The sequence below is a fragment of the Lutzomyia longipalpis genome, chromosome 1 (genome assembly GCF_024334085.1).
Source record: "Lutzomyia longipalpis isolate SR_M1_2022 chromosome 1, ASM2433408v1".
Classification (NCBI taxonomy): Eukaryota; Metazoa; Arthropoda; class Insecta; order Diptera; family Psychodidae; genus Lutzomyia; species Lutzomyia longipalpis.
The window spans coordinates 44,699,888-44,725,094 of NC_074707.1; the positions used below are offsets into that span (position 1 = coordinate 44,699,888).

General features: G+C 37.8%; 1 protein-coding gene across 2 annotated transcripts in view; it reads right to left on the reverse strand.

The window, feature by feature from the left end:
• The window catches only part of LOC129787680 (neuropeptide SIFamide receptor-like), a 44,834-nt gene that overhangs the window by 16,750 nt on the left and 2,877 nt on the right, over positions 1 to 25,207 (reverse strand). For both annotated transcript variants that reach the window (XM_055823409.1, XM_055823408.1), the window contains exon 3: positions 4,593 to 4,692. In XM_055823409.1, coding sequence (XP_055679384.1) covers positions 4,593 to 4,692 — 100 coding nt within the window. The remainder of the gene's footprint in view (positions 1 to 4,592; positions 4,693 to 25,207) is intronic.

Genomic DNA, 25,207 nt, shown 5'->3' on the forward strand with positions numbered 1-25,207 from the left:
TTGGACGACTTCCAGTCGATAATTGAACTTTGCCGTTGACCGCAAGTCTCTATCTATTACCGTTCTCTTGTAATTGAGCTCCAAACTACGGCCGGACGGACGGCCGGAAAAGTTTTTCGGCGCATACGTTTTTTGGAATGTGGGGACCCTAATTCGTGCTCATACCAAGTTTGAGCCCGATCCGACGACCTTGAGTTTTAGAGTGGACACAGAAGCTGTGCTATTCTTTTCTTCGAAAGAATCACAGCTAAAAGCTCTTTCAAAGCGCATAGAGCAAGAAAAGTTGAGAAAAAGTTTCCACGACGTGGGGGTTTGCGAGAAGTGTGTTGAAGGAAATTAACATGAGATGCAATATTTGCAGTTGAAATCCCACGGGAGTGTTAATATGGACGGTAGATTGAATTCCATGATGACGCTTTTGATATTCAATGAACTGGAAGATTGGTTTTTATTAGAGAGACATCGTGTAACTTGTTGATATTTTAAAAGCACACCAGCAGTGTGTGGTTGCGCTATTTGTCACAAAATGGAATTCAGAGTTGGAAAAAAAGCATCGGGGTGTGCTTTTTTATGGTGCTGGATACCAAAACCACATTGACACACAATATCTCTCTGCTGCTTGAGATCTTTCGTTTGTGCGAGCTTACCTTGGGGAGAATTATACTGCCCAACAATATGTCACCTACTTCCTCAAGCCCAGCCACAATATCATCTTCAAGGGCACCTACTGAGGAATCCATCAATATTACTTCTCTCTCTTTTTTATAGTTCCCCACCTCATCAAGCCAAAATATCTCACACAATATTGCAGAGATCAGTAAAACTATGCGAGACATCATTTATGCCCCAAATCCACCCAAAAAACTTCTCAAAGCACAAAATCTGTCTAGATTGTGCTTTTTTTCGCAACGCAAAATTTATCTGTGAGAAGGCGGGTGGGCGAAAATTGGTTTATGGCCAAATATTTTTATAGGAAAAAAGCTCAACTTCCGGTGATTTGGATGAATTCAGAGAATATTAAATTAGAATGAAGGTATACAACGAAGAGAGGTCGTTATTTTAATAAAACGTATCCAATGCAGAGATGGGGATGATTCAATATTTCGTGAAATTTATGTTCATTTCCAAGAATTTTCTACATATTTCAAGGAAATTTTGAAAAGAGAAAAATACGAAATTGCTATGTACCTACGTTCATATTGAGAACTAAACTTTTACTTGCAATATGCATAATAAATCTATTTTGAAATAAATTATGGGTCATAAAATAATTGTCTATAGGTACATTAAATGATTAATAAAATTTTTAAGGGAGAAAGGGGATAGATTTGTCTGTAATAGTTGATAATTCTAAGCCAAAAACATACTCTATAGCTAAGAGCTTTAAAATTATTTTTTTAAGTAAATCACCCAACCCCAGTGTTCCCTATAAATTTATTAATGCAAAATATATTTCCTTTCTCGCCAATAATCGTTTTTTAGAGCATTGTACATGTTTAATGTCAATTTAATGCTCTTTAATCCAATAGTTAAAAGCCCAACGAAGCTATTAAACATGTCTTTCATCAACTTTACTCTTGACTCGTGTAATTATAGACTTTGAGTAATATTTATAATATTCATTGATGAATAATTTTGCATAAATTGAAAATCACGCAATTAATCAACATTGCGGCAGCAATTTTTCACACAGAAGCCAATATTTTGCCGTATTTATTCACTCTTTTTGTCGTGCAAATTGTCAACCCTGAAGACAAGTAGAGATATCCACGAAAAAAAAATTATATTTCTGAAGACTCTTGAATTGTCTGATTTACGATTCCTCAACATATATACATACATATTTATATCCCAACGATGTCAGGCACAAGGTGAGATTATTTCTTCACCAGGCATGAAGCATTAAATTTATTGTGCTCAATTTGCTCCTTTTTTCCCCCAATAAATTGCTACCGTGCTTCCAACTAATATCTCACTGCTAGAGGGTACCTACTCCATGTTGCTGACAATGCTCCTTCACAGAGTGGCCAATTAAATCTTCAGTGTCATCCCCCATTGGAGAAAACAACACGCGCTAGTTGTGCCGAGGACCAACGCGCGATGTAATTATGCCGCCGAAATTTCCGATGAATCTCGATGACCTCTTGAGGCCAGTAAGGTTATTAAGTTTTCAATCACATATAAATCACTTTTGCAAACGTCGCGTGATTTCTCATCGCGACGCTACCGTGATAAATGGGCAATTTATATTTGGGCACACCGCATGGCCCCATATCAACAACTTGGAGATTATTGATGAAAAAAAAAACACTTGTCGCCAAAAATGCCAAGAGTCATCTTTTCACAATCGAGCGGAGCCCTGCATTTGCCATCACCAATTTGAGAGAGATATCTTCTTGTCGTCTCACATGACACAACCCATTGATCTTCCTCCGTGACCGCCGCGATGAAAAACAAGAGGTGTGTTCCCAATCATGCAGCATCGTGTTGCTCTTGGCTTTGCCCACCCAGTAGCAATCGATACCTTGCCCTGTGAGACATTAATATTCTTCATCTTCATAGTAACAATGGATTGAGTTCGGTCACTTTTATTGCAATTTTATAATAGCAAAGTTGCTGAATCAGGGGAGAATAATTAACATTTTTATGTTAAGATGAAGAGATTATATAATTTGATTATTTGTTATGCTGTTTTTAGTTCTTTTCAGCATTATTTTAATGCCTTTAACAAATGTTTAATAATATAATGAAGTAAATAAGCTTGAGACTTTCAAACGTAAAAGCTCTAAAAGTTGTATAGTAATTTTCAATTTTAAAATTTGAAAATTAAATGAATTTTCTTGATCTCTGAATAATTTGAAATATCTTTTTAACGGTCTTAAAAAAAACTTTTAATTGAGCGAACCACAATGTCAATTTATATTTTTACTAGTGATCCACCCTTTGTGCTAGAGAGCTCATAAAATAATCTGATGGTGCACAATGTATGGGATATTCTTCTTGCATGATTCATAATACACAAGATTTGTGCAGCGCGTTGGAATCAACAGTCTTGTCCTCGCGATTTATTGCGAAAAATCCTCCGCACGGTTTTCCCATTCAATCCACATCAACTGCATCCCCATGAGACTTGATCAATAAATTGGAGATGTGGTGCAATTTGCGGTGACTTCTGTCGATGGATAAATGTTAATTTGACATGGGAATAAAGAAATAAAAAGGAGTACCCATAAGAGGCACCAATAAGTGAAGTAATGTGGCTGTCGAGGAGATTTTTTTTTATGTGAAACCATCAGGGCGATGAGAGTTCGCCAAATATCAGAAGGTCGTACCGGGAATTATAAAGTAAATCAAAATGCGATTTGCATGGAGTGTCGTTTTGTATTATTTTTTGCTTTCTTTTCTCTCTCTGTAATGTACTTCTCTCGGCTGACCCAATTCATGGTGAGTGTGCGAGAGCCACGTGAAAAAAAACTGGCTATTACATTGACATTAAATTTTCTTTGGGTCACATTAAGTCAGTATTTTTTTTCTTCTTCTTAAGCCACATGAAACATTCATATTTTTTTTCTTTTCAATTCTCCGGGTGAGCATTTTTCCATCAACTAATTTCCACTCTGGTCAATTTTTCTCTCATAATTTATTTCGGGATGTCTCACGTTGTGGGTGTATGACAAGAACATTCTTCTACGACAGGATTTTCCAACATGGGGGAGTATTTTAGAGGGAACGTTTTTTAAAATATAGCCCTGCAACATCTGAGAGGGTTTCTCCCCGCCGGTCTAATGGTAGAAGGATGTGCTGCGGGCTCTTTTTTTTTTGGGGAGTGAAAAAGCTCGCTCTATTTCCTCGACTTTCGCGCAGACACCCCGCAGCAGGGTCAACGACTGTCATATTATACCGATAAATTTATTACACCCTTCTCGTGTCTCAAAATCCACCCACAATCACTGGCAGAAATTCTCAGCATGTCCCTTGTAATTTCGACGAGATGCCCTACTCCCTCCTTTAAAAGCTCTGTGGGAGCATTCCATCATGAACGTCATGCCAAGGAGCTCCGCTTATGTTCTGCATTGCATAACTTTCTATGGGATTTCACAGATTTTTACAGCCACTCTTTCTATGAGGGGAAGGGGGATTTGCACGGAACTTACACAAAAAAATAAGAAATCGAGGGTTGAGGTTTTAGTTTAGGGCACGTTTCTGGAAATGACAAAGGGCCATTCTTCGTTTTTGAGGGAAAAGAATGCAGCTTTTCGTCTCTCGAATAAACAGAAAAAAAATTATTATTGCCATCAAAACCAACCCTTAATGTTGGTGTTGAAATATTATTTATTTCCCAGATAAATCTCCGGTTTTTTTAATCAATTTTCCCAAAAAGCTTTTGAAAGAGGGAGAGTGGAATAAAATGAAATTTCCGTGATAACTCTCCAAAATGGATGTGGGGGATATGAAATTGCGTGTAAATTCAGCAGATATAAGTCCTTGAGATAGCCAAAAGTTGGAGGAAACAATTTTTCTTTTCACCTACCCCCACAGAGAAGGAACTTTAAACACACACCTTCGTTGAAACTTTGATTAATTTGTCTTACCTGTCCAGCGACACGGCGATTAAACTGTAGACAGATGCTGCCACAGAGACGCCCTGCACGTAGGGAACGGTTTTGCACATGAGCCACCCAAGCATCCAGGCTGCAAAGAGGAAGAAAAGAGAGAATATATATTGAGAAGCCTGGTACAATGTATTTTTCAGTGATACTGTCCAAAGAGGGCACACACAAAAAAATCACAAGACGAAGAATCTTGTCTTTTCGCTCCACATGCCGTAACAAATGGCCAAGGGATCTGTACCCAAAAAGCTGAACTTGTCACGACCAACAAATTTGCTGTAATCCATTTCTAAAGGCAGGCATTTTTCCCTTTATCCACCAAAAGAAAATTCTTAACGTCTGGGAAGATTTTAGCTGTGTTTCTTTCAGACACAGCTTTTGTGTACCGAGCAAAATCGAAAGTCGTCAGATCGGGCTCAAACTTGGGATAAGCACGAATTAGGGTCCCCACATTCCAAAAAACGTATGCGCCAAAAAATTTTTTTTCCGGCCGGCCGGCCGTCCGGAACCTTTTGCTAAATTACAAGAGAACGGTAATAGATAGAGACTTGCGGTAAACGGCAAAGTTTAAATATCGACTGGAAGACATCCGATTATGATGTCAAATTTTACCCCCCACCCCCGCGTCCGCCATTTTGAATAACCTCAAAATTTTGTTTTCGTTATATCTCAGCCCCTGTAATAGCTAAAAATCTGAAATTTTTATATGTTGTAGAGGCCATCAATACCTTTCCAACGATACCTCATTTTCGAAAATCGGTCAAGCCGTTTAGTCAATATGGCCGCCACAATTTTTCATCGAAAATCGACCATAATTCGAAAACGGCTTGACCGATTTTGATCAACCCGGGCTCAAATGAAAGCTCTCAACAAACCCTACAACTCTCTAGAACATCCGAAGTTTCAAAAGTGACCGCTAGAGGGCCAAAAATCAAAAACAAAATTTTCGATGAGTTTTCGATGAATATCTCGAAAACGCCATTATCGATTTGCTTCATTTTTTGATATATTATAGCCTACTATAACATCTATTTATAAAAAAAAAATTAAAAAAATTTATGTCGCCATTTTGAAAATATTGAGTTCCAACTTTGACATGTCATATCTCCGGTTCTACATGTCCGATTTTGATCAGCTCAAACGCAAATGAAAGGTTTCGTGAAACCCTACAAATGTCTAGAACATTGCAACTTCGAGAAATGACCGCGAGAGGCGCTAAAGTCAAAATCAAAATTTTCGAAAATTTCTAATTCGAATATTTCAAAAATGCTATTATCGATTTACATCATATTTTAATATGTTATAGTTGAGGTTAAGACCTTTCCAACGATAGGTCAAACTCGAAAATCTATGGAGCCGTTCCCGAGATATGGCGTTTTAAAGATTTCTAGGGGGATGACTTTTCAACTTTTCCTGACTTTACGCGTACCTATTTAAATTAATTTGCCTTGTAGTTTGCTCTTACAAAATTGGTACACTGAAAGAAACACAGCTCTCGTAAGCTTGGTCAGCTTACCAGTACATTTTTTCTGGGAATGTGGGCAAACTCGCGTGAAACTCCCACTCTGATCTTGGCACGCTGCAAAATGCCGAGGAGAAGAAATTAAAAACTGGATAATTGAATTTGTGACAATGAACAATTGCTCGGAATTACTTGAACTTGCCAAATGTTAAGGACTAACGTACATGGAGAAATGTATGTACTCTCGTTTATTAAAAGAAGAAACAACGAGCGAGGTCTTCTTCGTGAATGTCAAGGGAATGCTTAAGGATTTGTTAAACTCTTTAAAATTATAGTTAGAAGATTTATTTTAAAATGATTATAACATACATACCTACAATTTTTACATAGATAGGTGTTCTATTAATTGCCCAATCCACCCTTTTAATTTATTCTGATTTATTTAAAAAAAAAAGAAATTAACTCGCCCTCTACAAGAGCCTTCCTAATTTGCTAAATTGCCTTGTTAGAGATCCCAAATATCCGTATCTAATCCCTATTATAGGGACATTCTTCCCCAAATTAATTCACTTCTCTCACTGACATCTGTTGCGAATTGTAGTGTGAAAATTCAATTAATTTGTCGGTTGTTGAACCACCCAGCACATAATATTTAGTTCCCCAAATGAGAAGTAGCCGCCCCAGGCGAAAAATGCCCCACCGAGATGAGAGAAAGAGTTGAAAAAAAAGCACGCAAAGAATGTGAGGAATGTCACAAAATAAATTCCGCCGCAGAGTGTATTCCTCTAAAATGTGTATCAAATGCAAAAATATTGCATAGCAGTAGTTATTGGTGGAATGTTGTAACTTGACATTGGTCATTGAATAATAATAAACCTTGAAACTTGTTCAAAATGTAGGGCAAAGTATTAAGAGAGTTGTAATAATAAAAGCAAGTGGAAATGATTTTTTTCCATCACACTACTCTTCAATCGTTGATGGAAATTTTTTCTTTATTCATTTTTCCATTTGGCATATGGATTAAGGGGGGAATTGATTTAATTTATCTTCAATTTAATGTCGCCCCGAAATTCGCATGTTTGCCCCGAGGGCAAATTTTCGTTTATCTGTTTCTCTTCAATGACTGACATAATCGTGCATCGTACAGTCTGCTGGACCAGCCAAAAGGCCCACACGCAAAGGCATGAGAACAATCGAACACCGCCAATATAAACGGCTTAATTTAATAAAATTGTTAATTGTACTTGAAGTGTCACAAATTTAAATGAGTTGTAACTGAAAGTGTCGCCCTTTCCATTTTTTTTTACAATTTGTACATGTCTGGCATTCTACACAGAGCGTTACGTACCGAAAAAAACTGATAAGAAATGCGCGATAAACTGGCGCGGGGGTGGTGCAACCTTGAGACGTCAACTGCTTCTTCTCAAATTGCCCTAGATCATCGAAACAAATTGGTGATGATTTCTTAAACAAAAACGTTTCATGGAGACAAAATTCGGGAGCTTCAGCTAAGGGGGGAGGGGGAGAAGCTTTTAGGGAAATTAAACTTTATGACTATATTGAAAGTCCAGAGGGTTGGCTTGTACACATTTTTGTTTGGATATGAATCTTTTTCACCCGCACAACTTCCTTACTTGGGGGAGGATTATTTGAAAGTTTGTACAATTAATAGCCAAGCTAAATGACTCTCAAGGCAGATTTATTGATGTGATTCATGGAATTGTATTTCCTCGGAGACTCCACAATAGGAACATCAATAATCGTTAAGGGTGATGATACACTGTGGAGGAATATATATTTTAGAGGAAATTTTCATATATAGCTCAATGTGCACAAACATTCTATGTAAATGGAAAGTTTAGATAAAAGCGATAAAATCATTCAAATTGCAAGCTTTTATTTATAGAGAAAATTAGAAAGTTGGCAAAAAGGGATGCACACTAATTAATTTTGTTAAAAGAAGAGATTTTTAAAATTAAATGGAGGCGCCTGGTAAAACTTGGTTAAGTGTTCTAGCTCTTTCTCTGCATATTCTCCCATTATATAGAGACTACCAGGCTGCTCCATGGATTGATATTAAAACAAAAATAAATAATTTAAATAAAAGAAAGCAAAAATTCGTTGAATTCAATTTTCTCCTCTTGGAAAAATAGAAATCCTCAAAATTTATTACTTCGCAACCCCTCTATGTAATTTATCTGTTGATTAATGGTGGGAAAATGTCAAAGATATCACACACACTTGCGATTCACTCACCACGTGCGGGTGCTAAATGTGATTTTTCCCACTGAATTTTCAACGGAAACTTTCACGACATTTTCGCGTGGTGGTTGCATGGTGTAGATAAAACTTTTAGCAGAAATTAAAATGAATTATTTTCCCGGCTCTTGTGACTTTGGCACAATCTTTGGCACTTTCACGTGTCTCCTTGGAGGGGAAACAATCTCCGGCATAGCAGTGTGCCCTCGTGCATCGAGGGCGGAATTTTATTTTTTTGAAAAGTAAAAAAAAAAAAAAAACTTAAAAAGAGGGTGATATTGATATCATGGGGGATATCCCGTACTAAAACCACCTCATATATCCAACCAATTCGGCCCCAAGGCCCATAGCTGTCGACCGATATTTCTCCTATGCTATGTATGTATATATCGATGGAATGGATATGATTATGACCTGATTCCCGAAGACTGGAGAATGTGTCCCATTAAGCCACAAAACACCGGCAGGAATGAAGGTCACCGCACCAGCATAAGGAATTTATTGGAGCATTCCGTTTGGGGGTGGTTGTGAGGCGCACCCTCCATATCAGCTGACCTCTTCATGCCTCCTCTTGAGCGAGGGAAACGACAATACGTCTTTCTGCCGAGATTCCCGCTTCCGGATTCTCCCGGTGTGTGTCTGTGTGACCTAAATTTCGCTCAACCCCGAGCAGAGGCAACACAACAGGTCATGGTCGGCTCGGCGGCAGAAAAACACTCAATTCCTATATCGACTCTCTCTCTTGATGGAAATACCGGTGGTGGGGGTGGTAAATGTGCAATATTCAATCCCACCCTCACACAAAACTGTCTATCCAATTTATCCACTGATTTCCCCCCTCAGCCCAGACCCTTGAGCGAGCACCCACCCTCATTTACTGTTCAATCTGGTGCGGAGTAATTAGGAAAATTGCAGGAGAAAATTGAGAATAATTTTTTTCACAATTACTTTACTGAGAAAATGTTTTTCCACAAAATTATTTGCAGGATATGGAAACATTTAATTTTATTTCTAATCAAAAATATATTGATGAGAATTATTCAAAAATAGTCAAACTATTGGTGCAAAGGTCATGTAGAGAGAATTTGAAACTAATACAACCTTCGTGTGCTTTTAATTTTAATCCTCGAATAGGATTTATGCTTGTAAGCTCCAATCGCTTCAATAAGTGATTGTGTAGGTGTGTCTGCGGGGGAAAATCATGCTAAAATATTCTGCTCTGATGCTCATGTACATAATGAAGTTGTTATGCATGCTTATCATGTATATCGTGTATGTTTAAACAGCTCATAATTTTTCTGCTGAATCACTTTCCTTCGTAAAAAAAAATCAGGGAAGATTCTCTTTTATAGGCGTGGTGCTAAGTAGACATTTTGTGTGAAATCATCATCTCCTGTTTAAAATTGTTTTAAAGTGAGGAATTTGCAGTATTATATGGATTTTCTGGTACATATGCAGACAACCCTAGATGGGTTTTGAGGGTGCAAAAGCGTGCCAACATCCATATGTTGGAGGCGCGTGCTGGGTATGGAAAAAAGGGTGTTTTGTATGTAGATTGGAGGCGTGTTTTTGGGGCAAAATATGCTTTCTATAGTTTCACTATATGCACAGACACTCAATCGACCCAGGTCACAAAACACATAGCCACAGGTAGTCGACAACCTTGCCCTGAATTCGAGAAGCCCGCGAATGCGCGACTCACACAACAAGAGAACTCCTACCCGAGAGTCTCGCTCGTCTCCCATCTCATGCCCACCAATATGTTGAATGTGATACCTGGGTTGTACATATGAGTTGACTATAAATATATGTATGTATGCAGCATAATTATTACCATTAACCGAAAAGAACACACGTACACACCACATATTTTCATTTGAAGAAAAAAAAAAACGTCCACCCCGACACGACAAGGAAAAGCACCATAAATGCTTCAAAGGAGCTTTACCGGAGAGCTTCCATGTCATCCCCCTCTCAAAATGCTTATTTTTTCATTCTTTCTTTCACCACCACCCCCACAAATATGCGACGGGGAAGGTAAGAGCAGTAGTGGGAGGAAGTGAGAAAGATTTCACTACAAACTTAAACACCATTCCTCCGCATCCAAAAGTGTACCCTTGAGTGGGTGCCGTACACACAAAAACACACGGAGGTAAGGAGCTTACAATTTCCGTTAGCGAGTCATTATGTAAGCACATAAGTTGGAAGTTCTTGGCGATTTGTGACTCGTGTGGCGGAAAACATTAAATAATAATGATGAGAATTGGGCTACCATGCTCATGTAACCCCCAACTCGAGGTGCCAGTCAGTGATTTACCGCGGGAATCGCGGAGAGGAGCTTTTTTTTTTCAGTGAACGAGAAACCCCCCCCCCCCACCAAGTGAAGGCTGCACGGGGAAATGCATGTGATTTGGCGGGTGCAATTAAACTTGACATGCAGAGGAAGGTCTTAAGGAATTTATTTTTTCCTTGCACATTCTCTGTCATCTTCAGTCGGAGACGGGAGCTTCCTGGAAAGCTGCCAAGAGCAATATCGTACACTCGCATGCGACGAATCACCCCAATTTGAGTAATGAAGAAAAATGTTCTTCACAAGAATTTTTTTCTCCCTTCGCAGAGGCGGCATCAAGTTACACAAATGAACCATGTGACAGACTCCTTATACCACCTCTTCTAAACTGAGCTAAATATGGACAAATTGTGCAGAGTATCCATCAAAGTAAATAAGTTCTGGCAAAGAGTGCAATTAGATGGGGAAAAATGTTGTAGTAAGAGGAAAATGAATTTGGGGATGATCTTGTATCTTTATTAGGGGAGCTGCTGATCTATGATCTCTTATAAAATCATTTTTCTCGTAAAATCATTAACTCTTGGAAGTGTTCCAGATAAACAAACAAAACAAGCGATGAGACGAGCTCAATGGTTTGAAGAATATCTTCGATGTTGCGGTGGTAGTACAAAAAAAAGCTCCATGATCTCCTATTCATGGGGTTGAGCGGAGTGTAATTGGGACAATCGACCAATTGACATACAAAAAAAAGAATACCCTCCATCAATCAGAACATAATTTTTCATCTACAATACCTCGTCAGTGTCCCTGCCATGGGGCGCCAAGTATTGAGGCAGTCCGAGGGAAAGGTCAGAACCGGCGAAGGTGGTGGGAAAAGCCATAGACAATGCCTCGGTCGCCTTGATCGGCAGGCCTTATGGAAAATTGATGGGAAAATTGTTGGTCATTGCATTGACACACATCTTAAGGGGAAATGCCGTGTGTGGGTGGAAAATGTGAGAACCAAAATACACCCCCTCTCCCAGCCTCTTCATAAGAATGATGGGAATGTTGTACGAAATAAGTGGAAATTGCCAATTTTCACATAATAAATGCCTTTTTCTCCGACTTTTCTCGCCTTCTGGTGGAAAACTGCGGTATATAGAATGGGAAGTTGAAGGAAGGAAAATTATAAATTCCTCTAGCGTAGCAAAAAGTGATGCGCTAGAGAGGAAGTTGCGATGGGAGGAGACGGAAACTGCTAGTTGAGGAAAAATATTTTGAAGGTCAACGACACCCTCCTCTTCATCGTGGAAAATTCACCACCCGCTTCTCTTTAGAATCCCATAATCCAAATCCTTAGGGCGAAGAAAATTTGTTGGATATTGAGGGTGGCAAACAACAGTGGATTTCAATGGAGCAAAAAGACAGCCAATGTGGAGACACCATTTTCATAAATTCCAATGAGCCTCTGCGGAGGGGGGTGTGAGACAATGTCTATTTTGGTATCAATTTTTGGTCCATGGGAAAAATACACTCCCAATGCCAACTGTGAGGGACCACCACATGGAGAAGAGAAAAAGATGAAGACCTAACATGGGGGAGAGAGAAGAAAAAAAATATATGCTGCTACACTACTTATATGAGTCACGTCAATCCATGAAAATAAGCTACATAAAGTGTTGCGAAATCTGCTGATGCTGCAAAAATAGGCAGAGTTCCTAATCGAAGGAAAGTGGATACCAACCTAATGGGCTGCCGATCAACTTTGACTTCTTAATTCGATTCCTGGCTACTTTCTAGCCATATATAGGGGAATGCCAGAGAAATCATTTCCCGCCACAATGGTCATTGACCGCTCTATAATTTTGATATTCTCTTCACACCCCCGCCCGTCACAAAAATCGCCAAAACAATCCTCATTGTATACACAATATAGACCGCCGTATAGCCATGATAAAAGCAATTGCAAAAGTCCCAGTGATTTCGTCGTGTTATTTGAAAATAAAAGAAATCCCCCTTTTCGACACATGGTCAATTGGAAATTAGATACGTGCCCGAAATCATACATTGCGTACCTCCCCATGCAGCCCCTTTTTGGTACTCATCATCCCATCCCTCGACAATATGGCATGATGAGGAATTTAGCGCCACGAGACTTTTGTCATCCCTCATCGCACACAACACCCACGCACGAATGGGGATGGAAGTTGAAATGAAATCAAAAGTTTATTACCAACCACCATACCCGCAGAGTGAAAGGGAAATCTTCTTGTATTGTATCATCATGGTGTCGTGTACGAGCAATCGAAAAGTTTCAAATATCCCAAAGTTTCTCACTCTGTGAAACTTTCACAGGATTGCGGAGAAAATTTTTCCAATTCTTCCGGCAAATATATCAAATACTCCTCAATTTGGAAAACTATCTCGGTTACATTTTTCTTGTGGAACTTTTAACGAACATTTTTTTTTAAAGGAGCGCGATTGTATAATTAAAATTTATATAAGAATGGTGGACAAAGAAAAAATTAAGTGAAGATTTAAAGCTCTGATTTGAAAATTTTTTTCTATGCTGATTATGTGTTGAAAATTAAGAATTTTCACTGAAAAATCTATTCACGTTTTGTTAAATCATTAAATGAAATCAATTTTAGGAAATTTTTTTTCTCCAATTGGAATCAACTGATTAACTTGAGATAAACCTCCTTTAGGGACAATCCTAAATTATAAATCGTTTCATATTGAAATTTAAATGTCAAAATTGAAAAACTTTTTTGCATTACAATTGAGAAAATTTCAGGAAACTTTCAGCAGCTTAACAAAGTCGTGAGACAGTGAATAGGGTCAGGATTAATTAATATAATTTCTCCCATGAATAGGAGCACGGGATTTTTGTTCTCATGAGTATAAAAACGTTCAACTCTCCTCACCCTTTTTGGGGCCATTCACACTTTGCAACATTTCCCATACAAAATGCCCCGATGGGAATGAACATTATCACTTTTCATTGGATATTAATTAATTTTCCTCTTTTTGGTGTTGAATGTGTGGCACTTTACCCCGGGAAATCCCTTGTTTTTCTCGAGGTCTAATTTGTTGTTTTCAGCGATTTGTGCCATAAGAAGGACCTTTGTGCTAGGGATTGTGGAGCATAAAAGAATAACTGAGGAAGGTCGATGTTTGAAATTAAATAAAAAAGGTAGGTATGTATTTTATTCGAGTAAAGGAACGAGGGTATGTGGCTTTTGTGGTTAAAAAGGAATTAAAAGAAAAAATAAGAACATTGAGATGGCTGCTTCCTACACAACCTTACATACAACCAAAAATTACCATTTTGTTAGGCATTCACGGGAAGAAGGTAAAAAATAAGCACAAGAAATATTCCCCGAGAAATTAACATGACGACTCAAATATGCAGATCAATTTGTAACCTTGTGTGTCGTGCTCAACTTAATATTGGAGACTTAATGCTCCGCAGAACATTTATTGCTTTCAGCTATGATTTCATTGCCAAAGCGAAATATGGGGAGCATGTTTTTTTTTCGGGAAGGCCTTTTCCCCATATTTTCACTAAATTTCTCCATGACTCAAAAGGCGCGCGTACAACATTTTTCCGAAGGTGAAATACGTTTCACACATCCAACATCCCACATTGGGGAGCGATTTGGCGTTTTGTGCGCTGACTATGAGAGAATGGGCGCTCACAGAATGCCGGGCGAAGGTGGAGAAAATTTATTAATTCGTTATCATATTTTTTATTTGTTGTAATATTTCCCTCATTCACTGCCACAACAAAATCCTTGTATGGTGTGTGCCTTGTATTTTTGGCAGGCAATTTAGAAGTAGGTCAATTACAATGCGAGAAATTTTGAGAAAATCTCAAAATTGGGTCGATTGCTCGAGGGGCTTATTTTGCTTTTTTTCCCCACCATTAGCATGGGAGGGAGGGGAAGGATATAGGGATGAAGTACTGTGTGGGAGATGAAAAAGGAGCATGGATTATGGGAGTTATAGTATCTCTCCCAAGAGTTGTTTCAACGTGTTGAAAATTCTCTGTGCGCCTTACTCTCCCCCTAGAGCATCAATTAATTCCTTCCCCCGCAACTTTGGGATCCCACCTATATAGTCAAAAAAGCTCCACAGGTAAGGCGACGACGGTGAAAGCGATAAAATGATGATAAATGGCGTGCGAATATAGAATAGGGATTTTATCGCCGGCAGTTTAGAACACTTCTCTCAGATTCTGATTGTTCTACCTCGCCGAATTGGCGGTTGGAGGAAGAAAAATTCTAATGCCGAAAAGCTCTCGCAAAACGCACACAGCTCAAGGTTCACCCATTTTAATTATATTACAAAATGTATGATAAATTGTACTGTGAGAAGGACTGTGGTGTGTAGGAAGAAACAAACAGTGTGAAGCACCCTCAATTGAAATGCAAAAGTAAGCTCAAATAAATCCATCTTGTGTTTGTTATTCAATGCCACAGAAGGAATACTTTTGCCCCATCCATTCTGTGTCCATGTGAAAATCCAAGGGAGCTTTTTCTATACATATGTCCATACCCCAACTATGTAGGAAGACATTCACACAGAATATGGAAAGAGCTTTTAACTCACATATATAATATGCAGAGTATATAGTAGAGACAAATAATTTCCCACAACTATGTTACACATAGCATAGCATTTAATTTATACAACTCTATCCGTCGCGTAGGGAGCTTTTTTGGGAGGGAAAGCTCCCGCCTCTTGTTAGACTATCTTACTGTGAGGTGTGCCACTTTTCATCAGGTGTTTTTCGTCCAAACACACACTTCAAACGATGAGGGGTGGTGCACGATAAATTGTGTACAAAACCCACTTATGTAATTGTCAAGAAAAGTACACAATCATCGTGGAAGTGAAACAGATATCTTACAACTTAAGATCCCTTTCTTGCACTTGATAATCCATTTACATATTACGAATTTACAGTGACTGTCTGTGAAATTAGATGCAATTTCAATCAATTAATTTTTAAACTTAATAATAATTTTAGAGAAAAGCTTGTATTGGAGCTTCAGGACATTTTAGGAAAACATTTTTATAGGCTATTGCTCAATATTAATCGTTATTATTCAATTTTCAATTAAAAATATTATTTAGACAACCTTTTTGAACGTTTTAAACTGTAAGAAAAAATATCGTTTAAAGTAATGTCTAATATTAAATTTACAAACTCTACATTTTTATTAATACTGTGTAAGATTTAGTAATGTTATAAATTTTATTAGTATGTGCGGTAGGTACTTTAGCCAAATAGACAGAGAAGAGGTCGTTATTTGGCATTGTATATATTTTAGCATGAATTTCCTTGTGGTGGGTTTTCTCTCGTTACTGCCAGACATTCAAGTATGGTGTGAGAATATTTTGAGAGCGAACAGAGAAAATATATTGGAGAGAAGTGTGGAAAATTCTCCAGAAGGAACACCCATCACATCTTTGAGAAAAAGCTCCTGGCACTTCCAGAGAGAGCGGTGGAATATATTTGCGGGAATGTCGGGAAGCGAATGTACATAGTAAAGGAGGTACATAATGTAGGAGAGAGAGCAATAGAAATGTGAAACAATCGATGGAATGAGATGGAAATATAAACAAGTCATAATCAGGCCACAGAGCTTTCCTGCTGAATGGGAGCTTTCCTCCACCCCATGGGTGCGAGTGAGATGAATGGTTGTGTCGTGGAAGCCCCCAAAACTCGTGCTTTGACCTATTTATTCCATCGAAACGTCCTTAACTACATAAAACCAGTGCAATGCACATTCGAGCGAGTGATTCAATGTTAAAGCTCTCTTCATGGCTTTTTCCTGGGCATGGCTCCCGTACAAGAGGAAGTTATATTATGGAGTGACTCCGCGGGGAACTCCTTCAACAATGTTGATTAAGCATCAATCTGTGGATGCTTTTCCTGGGTTTGGGAACATGGGTACGGGGTGGGGTTAAAAGAGATCAAAACTTTTGCCATGTGCCATCAATTTTCCCCGGCAACTTGAGTAGGTATGTACGTTAGTTGTGGAAGATGATAAAGGTGTGAGGACACCATGAGTTTGCACTCCATAATTTTTCCCACTCAAGTGATCCTCCACCAAGGAAACTTCCTCCTCTGCATCCCAGATTACGCTGTCAATTGTGTCTTGAGCCACATTATTTTTCTCAAGTACCATCGTTTAACAATCATTTTGATAAACTCACGGATATATTCCAACCTCCCCGTCCCCACCCACGAAGAGGGTGGCGATGTGAAGCGATGCGAGAAAGGGAGAAAAAGCTCCAGCAACTGGGTCACGTTTGTGGACTTCTTGTGTAACTTCTCTTTTGCCCTTTTACACCCACCCACACCGGCCACTCGAATACATCAAAATCAGCAATAAAGTGTAGCGATAATTAAAAGAGGATTTTGCCATCCTTTATGATTCACCCCCTCTTACCCCATACCCATGGGGGATGCTGTGACATGATAAAAAGCTCAAGGGTTTTTACTGTGGCACGGAAAGTCTTGCCGAGGGGATCCCCATTCAAGGCAAAAGAAGTTATTTTGCACATAAATTAATACACTACAGACACTTTGGATAGACAGAGGAACTAACACTGCTGGTACAGACATTTAATTTGCCGAATTTATCTGCATCCATCGAGATTAAGCAATAAATCATTGGTGCTCTGAATAAAAGATTAACCGTGTGGGATATAGGCTCAAGGATTCCTTTCCAAAGAGATTTTCTTTTTAATTATAATCTTCTTCGCCATACTAAAAGTTCTGAGGAAGATTTAGCTCAGGAGATTAATTTGTGGGATACTATTTTTGGGAGAAACAAAAATTGTAATCAAAAAACAATTTTGGTGCCTTGAATTTAAGAATTTTTGCTTAAAACTTTCTTAAGAATTTTAAATAAAATTCCGGATTTGTAGGAAAATATAGTAGAGCTTTTGAGATGTAGGTTAATATAAATTATTCATCAAAATTATTTGTCGTTTTCTCATCTGCCTAAAGCGTTAAAATATGATTCAATACCTCAATTCGTAGAACTGTTTGGGTCGTGATTTTTTATTTTTTTCTAGGATAAACAATTTGCAAATAAGTGAAAATTATTAATGGTAAATTTTTACAAATTGACGGATAAAATTGAAACTTCCTGGAAATATTTATTTTTCTTTTTGGTGGAAAAATTACTTTTTAAAAAAATATATTTAGGGATTGTTGTGAGAAACATCCAGTTGTTGCTTTCTTATCGATAAATATGGTGCGAGGGTGTATTTTGCTCTTTCATACGCATTGCTTTTCCCGGAGTTTCCCGCATCCCACACAAACACCCTGTTTACATTTTACGAGTCTCCAGGATGAAGTGGGATCCTGCGAAAAGCCATAAATTCGCTGCAGAGGAAATTTTCCTTTTGCGGATGTTTTCCCTGGCGCCGCGAGTTGGGTGCTATATAGTTTGGAAATTACATTTTCTTCGTGTGGGGGATAAATTGGAAATTGTATTAAATCAATGCGAAGGTTGTTGGGTGGGGGCATTAGTGGAGCTGTATGTGTGTAGTATGTGTAGCCAGACTGCCGCCCTACTACTATTTGCACCTGAAGCTCATTCCGAACCCTATAGAGAACACTGTGTAAATCCTTTAGCCAATTTTCAAGTCAATATTGCAACAAGAACTTTTACTCGCATGGGGTTGTGTTGGGGAAAAAGTTGCAGAAAATGCGAAGTGCCGAGTGTGGCGCGAGCGCCGTTGCTGAGGAGCCGAGACGACTCCTCTGCCAATTCAAAACCAGGTCAAATGGTCGATGAACTCTTCCACCTGGGCGATATATAAGCAATTATGATAGTGCCTCGAGTGGTCAGGGCCGCACAATTTAAATGGAGAATTTGCCTGTTTTTCCCACCTCCGCATACTTTTTCATGTCCTTCAATTCCTCTGCCTTCACCAGATTTATTTCCTCCGCGCTCCCACCCGAAAAAAAAGAAGCTCTCACCCACCCACTCTGAGAGCTTCTTCTCGTTCCTTTCCATGCGGTCAAGTTTCTCTTCTCCACACACCAAGGAATTCCTTCTCAACACAAGAAAAGCATTCTCTTATTACGAAAATTCCGACAATTCTTCTTTTTTTCTCCCTTGCTCGTCGCAGGAAGTATAAATTGTTGCCCGAAGGAAGTAGAACTCGTTCGATGGTCATATGAGAGAAATATTTTTTTTTCATTTTTTATTACGCCGTGCTTTTTACGAATTAAAAGGAAACTTTTTGCGAATTTTTATGTTGCTTTTTTGTGAACGGAAAAATATTTCTTCTCCCTTTGATGTGTTCATCCGGAAAGGGTAAATAAATGGGCAGAATGCATAATATAAAAAACTCATAGAATAAAGAATTTTCGAGAAAGGAACAATACAACATTATATTGTGTTTGAGGCAATGAAAATATTTGCATAGCAAAAGAATGAAAAATCTATGCTGTCGACATAAAAAATTCTTTGATTTTAATCATGTTGTGCAATTTCCAAAGGATTTTCTTTTACAGGAATTTCATGGCATAAAAGAGTTTAGAATGGAGTAGCAATAAAGTCAGAACTTTATGCTGTTTATTTGAAAATCATTTGAGAAGTTAATTTAACTGTAAAAAAGGTAAAAAAAATCAAAGTTTGATTACATTTTTTACATATTTTTATGTGAGTAAATAGAGTAAATTATGTCAGTTTTCCTACAAGTTAGTTCGCTAAATTCTCACAGAGAAAACTGTAAGCAACATTGAAAATAAATAAATTTTAATTAATTAAATAAACTCAATGCAATGCTTGACTAATAATAAAATTGCACCAGGCGCCTCCATTGCAGACGTCTGCATTTAAAAACTTGCATTTTACTACCATTTCCCAATTATCGTATTTTCCTAAACGATTTTCCGGGAGAGTTTCAAGTGAAATGGGTTATATTATGTATATTGTAAAGAGAAAATGGGAGAAAAATATATATAGATATGTGCGAAATATGGGAAATTGTGGAGTTTGTTTCCAACCCCTCGATCAATTGGAATCGCTCCTCTCTATGTATTATTTTCTATTTGTATTTACTTTATCGCCACAGAAGAGATTCCATGCCCCCGTCTGCACACCCTTCCCTTCCACCTTTGTGAGCTTTCCGTGTGTTCGTGCTTGGTTTGGTGTTGTATATATATATACGGGGAGGAAATACACCAAGGCTGTTTGGCGTGGAAAATCCGTGTACGGGAAAGGAGCGCAAGAGGAAATGTGTGGGAAAGGCATTCGGGAATTTACAAGGCAGAGTGTATCAATTTGAAAATAAACTGCCGGAGGATCGATTTGCAAGGTGGCATTGTTTGCCTTGCAAATAGCAAACTGCCCAATTGGTATGCGTGGAGTGCAGTTTGTATATATTGTGCAGGAAGCGAAGGACATTTCGCCTACCAACGGGGAGTCCCGTGCACCATCCTCATGACTCCTCTTCCTCACCCATCAACGACACGAAAAAAAATGATGAGTGGGGTCAGAGAGGTATGGATGGAAGCAGGTGGAGCACGTGACATTCGCGACCTTTTCCCCCACATAACACTCTGCGGTGTGGGTTGTGGGGGGCGGGGAGGTGGCACACAAAAGCCCAGTGAAGAGTAGGTCAGAGAGAGATTTAGAGGTGATATTAAATCACCATTTAGGTTTCCCTTCATTCACTCTGTGTGTCACTTTTCCTTCGACTTCTTTCCCGTGTCGTGGGGTGGCTTTTCCGACTTTCGAGGTTGAATTTGACAATGCGATGAGGTGAAAGTCGCAAACACACCCCAAGAAGAGGCCGCACACATCCCTTTTTTCATCCTCTCCACCCTCACTCACCCTCCCGAGGAGGTGGGTGGCGAAACACCTGTGCATGTGTTGTGTGGATGGGTGGAAGAGGGAAAAATATCAGCAGAAAAACTGGGTCGCATTTATGCCGATGACCTATCGATGAAGCCTTTCTATATTATTTACCTGTGTGCCAAAGGGTGGCTTGATATACGGCCAGGTTGGTGTGCTGTACAACCCCATCCACCTTCGCACACCCTCCTTTGACCCATGAAACGATTGGCACAAGGTGGAGAGTAGTAAATTTTAGTTTTACACACACAATATATTGTTTAAATAGCATCACACCCCGAGTATTGGAGAATAAATCTCCAACTGGGCAATATTGTGCCACACATGCCGCTTAGGGTGGGCCCTATTTTCCCAGGGAAAAAGCGACATATCAATCTACATATCCGCTACCATTTGAAGGGAAGACACATCCAATGGGAATTAACTTGCCAGAGATTTACAGCTGACTCCCATCGAGTGGACAAGAAATTCATTTACACTCTCCCCCCCACCACTAATACCACCCACAACCCCCTGCAATTTGCAATTAATCTCTGGTTTCAATTAATTCAGACACACTCGCCACAAGATGCGAAATGTGTAAATTAGCTTTTCCTCGCTTCTTTCCTCCCCCCATAAACCACCCACAACATATTCTTCAATGGTGTTTTTTTGCTGATGAATTCCTCTTTTTATTCGAGAGGGGACACCACACAGGATACAAAATGGTGCATGTATCAAATTAATGGGATTTCTTTCCCTCCATTGATGTGGTTTTTTTGCAGCTTGAATCTAAGCTCTTGAAGCTTTAGCATGTAAAATAGGGTTTTAATTTCATTTTTGCAATGATAAAAAGGTCAAAACATAAAAGAATGTAAAGCAATTAATTTTCCCCCAAAAAAATGTCAAATTCTTCTTCTTTGCAGTTGAAGTTTGAATTTAATTTATTCATCCTTTGACCCAAGACCACAGAATGATTTTTCTTTCTAAGGTTGAGCTTTTCATTTAAAAGTTCTTTCGGCAATTTCTGGTTTTTATAAACATAAAACTTTTTTTAAGAGAAGTATTTTTAAAAATATCTGAAAAAGGCATATAAAATTGTTTTCATGTTGCTTCTTTCTTCGATATTATCGATATTATTAATAGTAAATTATAGGAAAGAGGTACGTGAGTTTATTTTATTATTAGCTGAATGTTTTTTCGTGTTTTTTTTCTCTTATAGTCAGAGGAAAAGGAATTTGTTGATGAAATTCCTTTTACTTCTGTATTTTTTTTTGATTTGAAATGAATCTTTTTCATAATAAAATAACATATTTGTGATTTCAATAAAAGAATTCTTCCAAAGGGTTAATCAGTGGTGAATATTTTGCAAAGGACTCTATGTATAGGGGAAAGTGGCCCAATTCCGACCTCCAAAAGTCCGCGCAGAATGAGAAAAAAGGTATAAAATAAAAAGCAATATCCTTAACCATTTTAAAGTTCATTTAATGCTCTTTTAGCTGTGATTCTTTCTTCAAAGAAGCACAGCTTCTGTGTACACTCTAAAATGCAAAGTCGTCAGATCGGGCTCAAACTTGGGATGAGCACGAATTAGGGTCCCTACATTCCAAAAAACGTATGCGCCAAAAATTTGTCCGGCCGTCCGGCCGGCCGGCCGGAGTATAACGCTAAATTGCGAGAGAACGGTGATAGATAGAGACTTGCGGTCAACGGCAAAGTTCATATATCGACTGGAAGACATCCGATTATGAAGTCAAATCCACCCCCCCACCCCTCCGTCCGCCATTTTGGAACACCCCTAAATTTTGTTTTCACTATATCTCAGCGCCTGTAATAGCTAAAAATCTGAAATTTTGATATGTTGTAGGGGCCATCAAGACCTTTCCAACGATACCTCATTTTTGAAAATCGGCCAAGCCGTTTAGCCAATATGGCCGCCACAATTTTTCATCGAAAATCGGCCATAACTCGAGAACGGCTTGCCCGATTTTGATCAACTTGGGCTCAAATGAAAGATATTAATGAGCCCTACAACTTTCTAGAACATCCGAAGTTTCAAAAGTGACCGCTAGGAGGCCAAAAATCAAAAACAAAATTTTCGATGAGTTTTCGATGAATATCTCGAGCACCGCTTTATAGAATTGCTTCAAATTTTTATATGTTATAGCTGGCTATAATATCTTTTATCATGCCAAAAATGAAGAAAATCTATGTAGCCGTTCCGGAGATATCGCGTTTTAAAGTTAACATGTCAAATCATAACAGTTGCATAAGACCAACGCCCCGCGAAGCGGGGCGTTTTATATATACACATAAAAGTAAAGTAAAAAATATATAAATGCATAGATATATACACTTTATTCTACATATAAAAATGCAAAGATAAATATATATAAACTGCAAAGATAGATATTAAATATAGCATGGATGGAACAGTATAAAGCGAAAGAACGGTAAGTAAAACTTACAGGCTGTGATTCTTTCTTTGTCAGTGAAATGTGAAGATGGCTGAAAATTGAGGATGAGCAAATTTGGAGGAGAGACTTACTCGTGAGCCGAATCACAGCCAACGCCACCACGATTAAGGCTTTCTTTAAAATTTCTGCGCGTTGGCTGTGATTCGGCTCGCGAGTAAGTCTCTCCTCCAAATTTGCTCATCCTCAATTTTCAGCCATCTTCACATTTCACTGACAAAGAAAGAATCACAGCCTGTAAGTTTTACTTACCGTTCTTTCGCTTTATACTGTTCCATCCATGCTATATTTAATATCTATCTTTGCAGTTTATATATTTACTCCCATAGCTTACGACATTTAAAGTTTTATCGGTTTTAAGTAATAGCGGATTGAAAAAAGGTCGAATGAGGTCGGAATCGGGCCACGTTTCCCTACTAAAACAATGAAGTTCTTGCTTCGTGTATCGTGCACAATATCCTTTAAAACGAAATATTAGGAACGTTTTAAATAAAAGCTAATAAACTTTTAAAAACTTTTTTTTTGGCTTCACAGTAATCACATTTTTTTCTCACATTTGTTAGCCCTTTTGAATCCTTTTCGTTTCTTTTTTTAATACCCAACACCCAAAAGTTGAGAATAAATTGGTAAAAAAATCTCAAAAATTTCTCTCTGACTGAGAGGAATGTTGGGTTCACCTCAAAAATCCCATCTATGTGAATTTTTTTCCTCTGTATATAGCAAATTAATTTCTCTCTTACTAGGAGCCTTTTATCTATCCCTCCATCATCTACCTACCTACCTACCCAACGAACAAAATAAGTTCTATAGTATTCTCATTGAATACTTTAAGTAAAATTTATAAAACCATGAATATCCTAGAGAACGCTTGTAGATAGCTCATATATGTCTCTCAGACCATTATGAGACAATCTGGCGCACTAATAAGGGCCTACAAGAGTTCTCTAGGATTATCCTATAACAGTGTTATAACTGTCTATGAAAAATATTATAAGAAATTTTGATTGCTTATTAGTGCGTCTTATAATATACTATTAGAAACTTATAGCACTGCTTATAAGAACATTATAGAACTTACGAAAAAATTCGTAACATTTTTAAAAAAGATTTTTAATTATTATTTTTTCCAATTTTCTATATTATTTTGATTTTTTTTTAATATTTCATATTTATATCATATTATTTTGTGATTATATTATATTATTAATTCATATGTATAATTGATGAACATATGTCTTGGATAACTTCCTCTGCATCCCGGGAACATATCTGAAAGAGTTAAGAATACACACATATCTTGCCAGGCAAATGTGTGAATTTCGTATTTAACAAAACTCATCAGAATTTATTTCTACCGAAGTATACGGGATATTTGGTACACTTTTATACTCGTAGAACATTATGAGAGCTCTTAAGAACCTTCTGAGAATTGAATTCTTATAACGATCTTGTTAGCTTCTCAAAAATGCTCTAACAAAATTTCGCATCTCCCTTCAGAAAGTATTGTACGTACGTGATAAATTTACTTTTTCATGTGAAATATTGCCTTTCTGAGCTACCATACTTTTGCATGGTAGAGGCGATATGTCAATGCTAATTAAATACGAGAAAAAATCCTTTCTTTTTTTTTCTTTGAAAAATCAACTAGATGATGTATTGTTGCGCATATTAGATCGATTAGATCTCAAAAAATAACTTATATTTAGCAATAAAAATTAAACTCTAATAATAATTTTTCATTAAGGCAGAAAGAGGTTTCATAAAAATCTTATAAGCAGTTCTATAAAATTCTTAATGAATGCTGTAAGCTTTCTTTTAAGTATTTTTAACTTATAAAACCCCATTATGAAACATATTTTCTTGTAGATCATTGGTTCTATATGGATGGGCTGTAGGCTTTTATAAGAAGACATTATTGGAATTATTTTCCTGAGAACAAAAGACTCATATCGAAGTCCTATAGAGAACTACAATCATGGCTTATAAGAGCAAAATTCTAGTAGAATATATAGCCTATTTAATCCCTTTATAAGACAAAAAGTTCTGTGTTACACCATTATAACACCTTTTTAGAACTTTTAGTGTTTTAAGCCAAATAAAATGTTTGTTGGGTAGGTACAAATAAATACCATTATCTATTCAGTGTAAAGGTAAATTCTGTTTCTAATTTTCCGTCCGTGAATAAAAGATGAAATACATGATTGACGAGGAAAAATCAAAGAAAAGTTGCTTTTCCAATGTTAGGAAAAATCACGGCA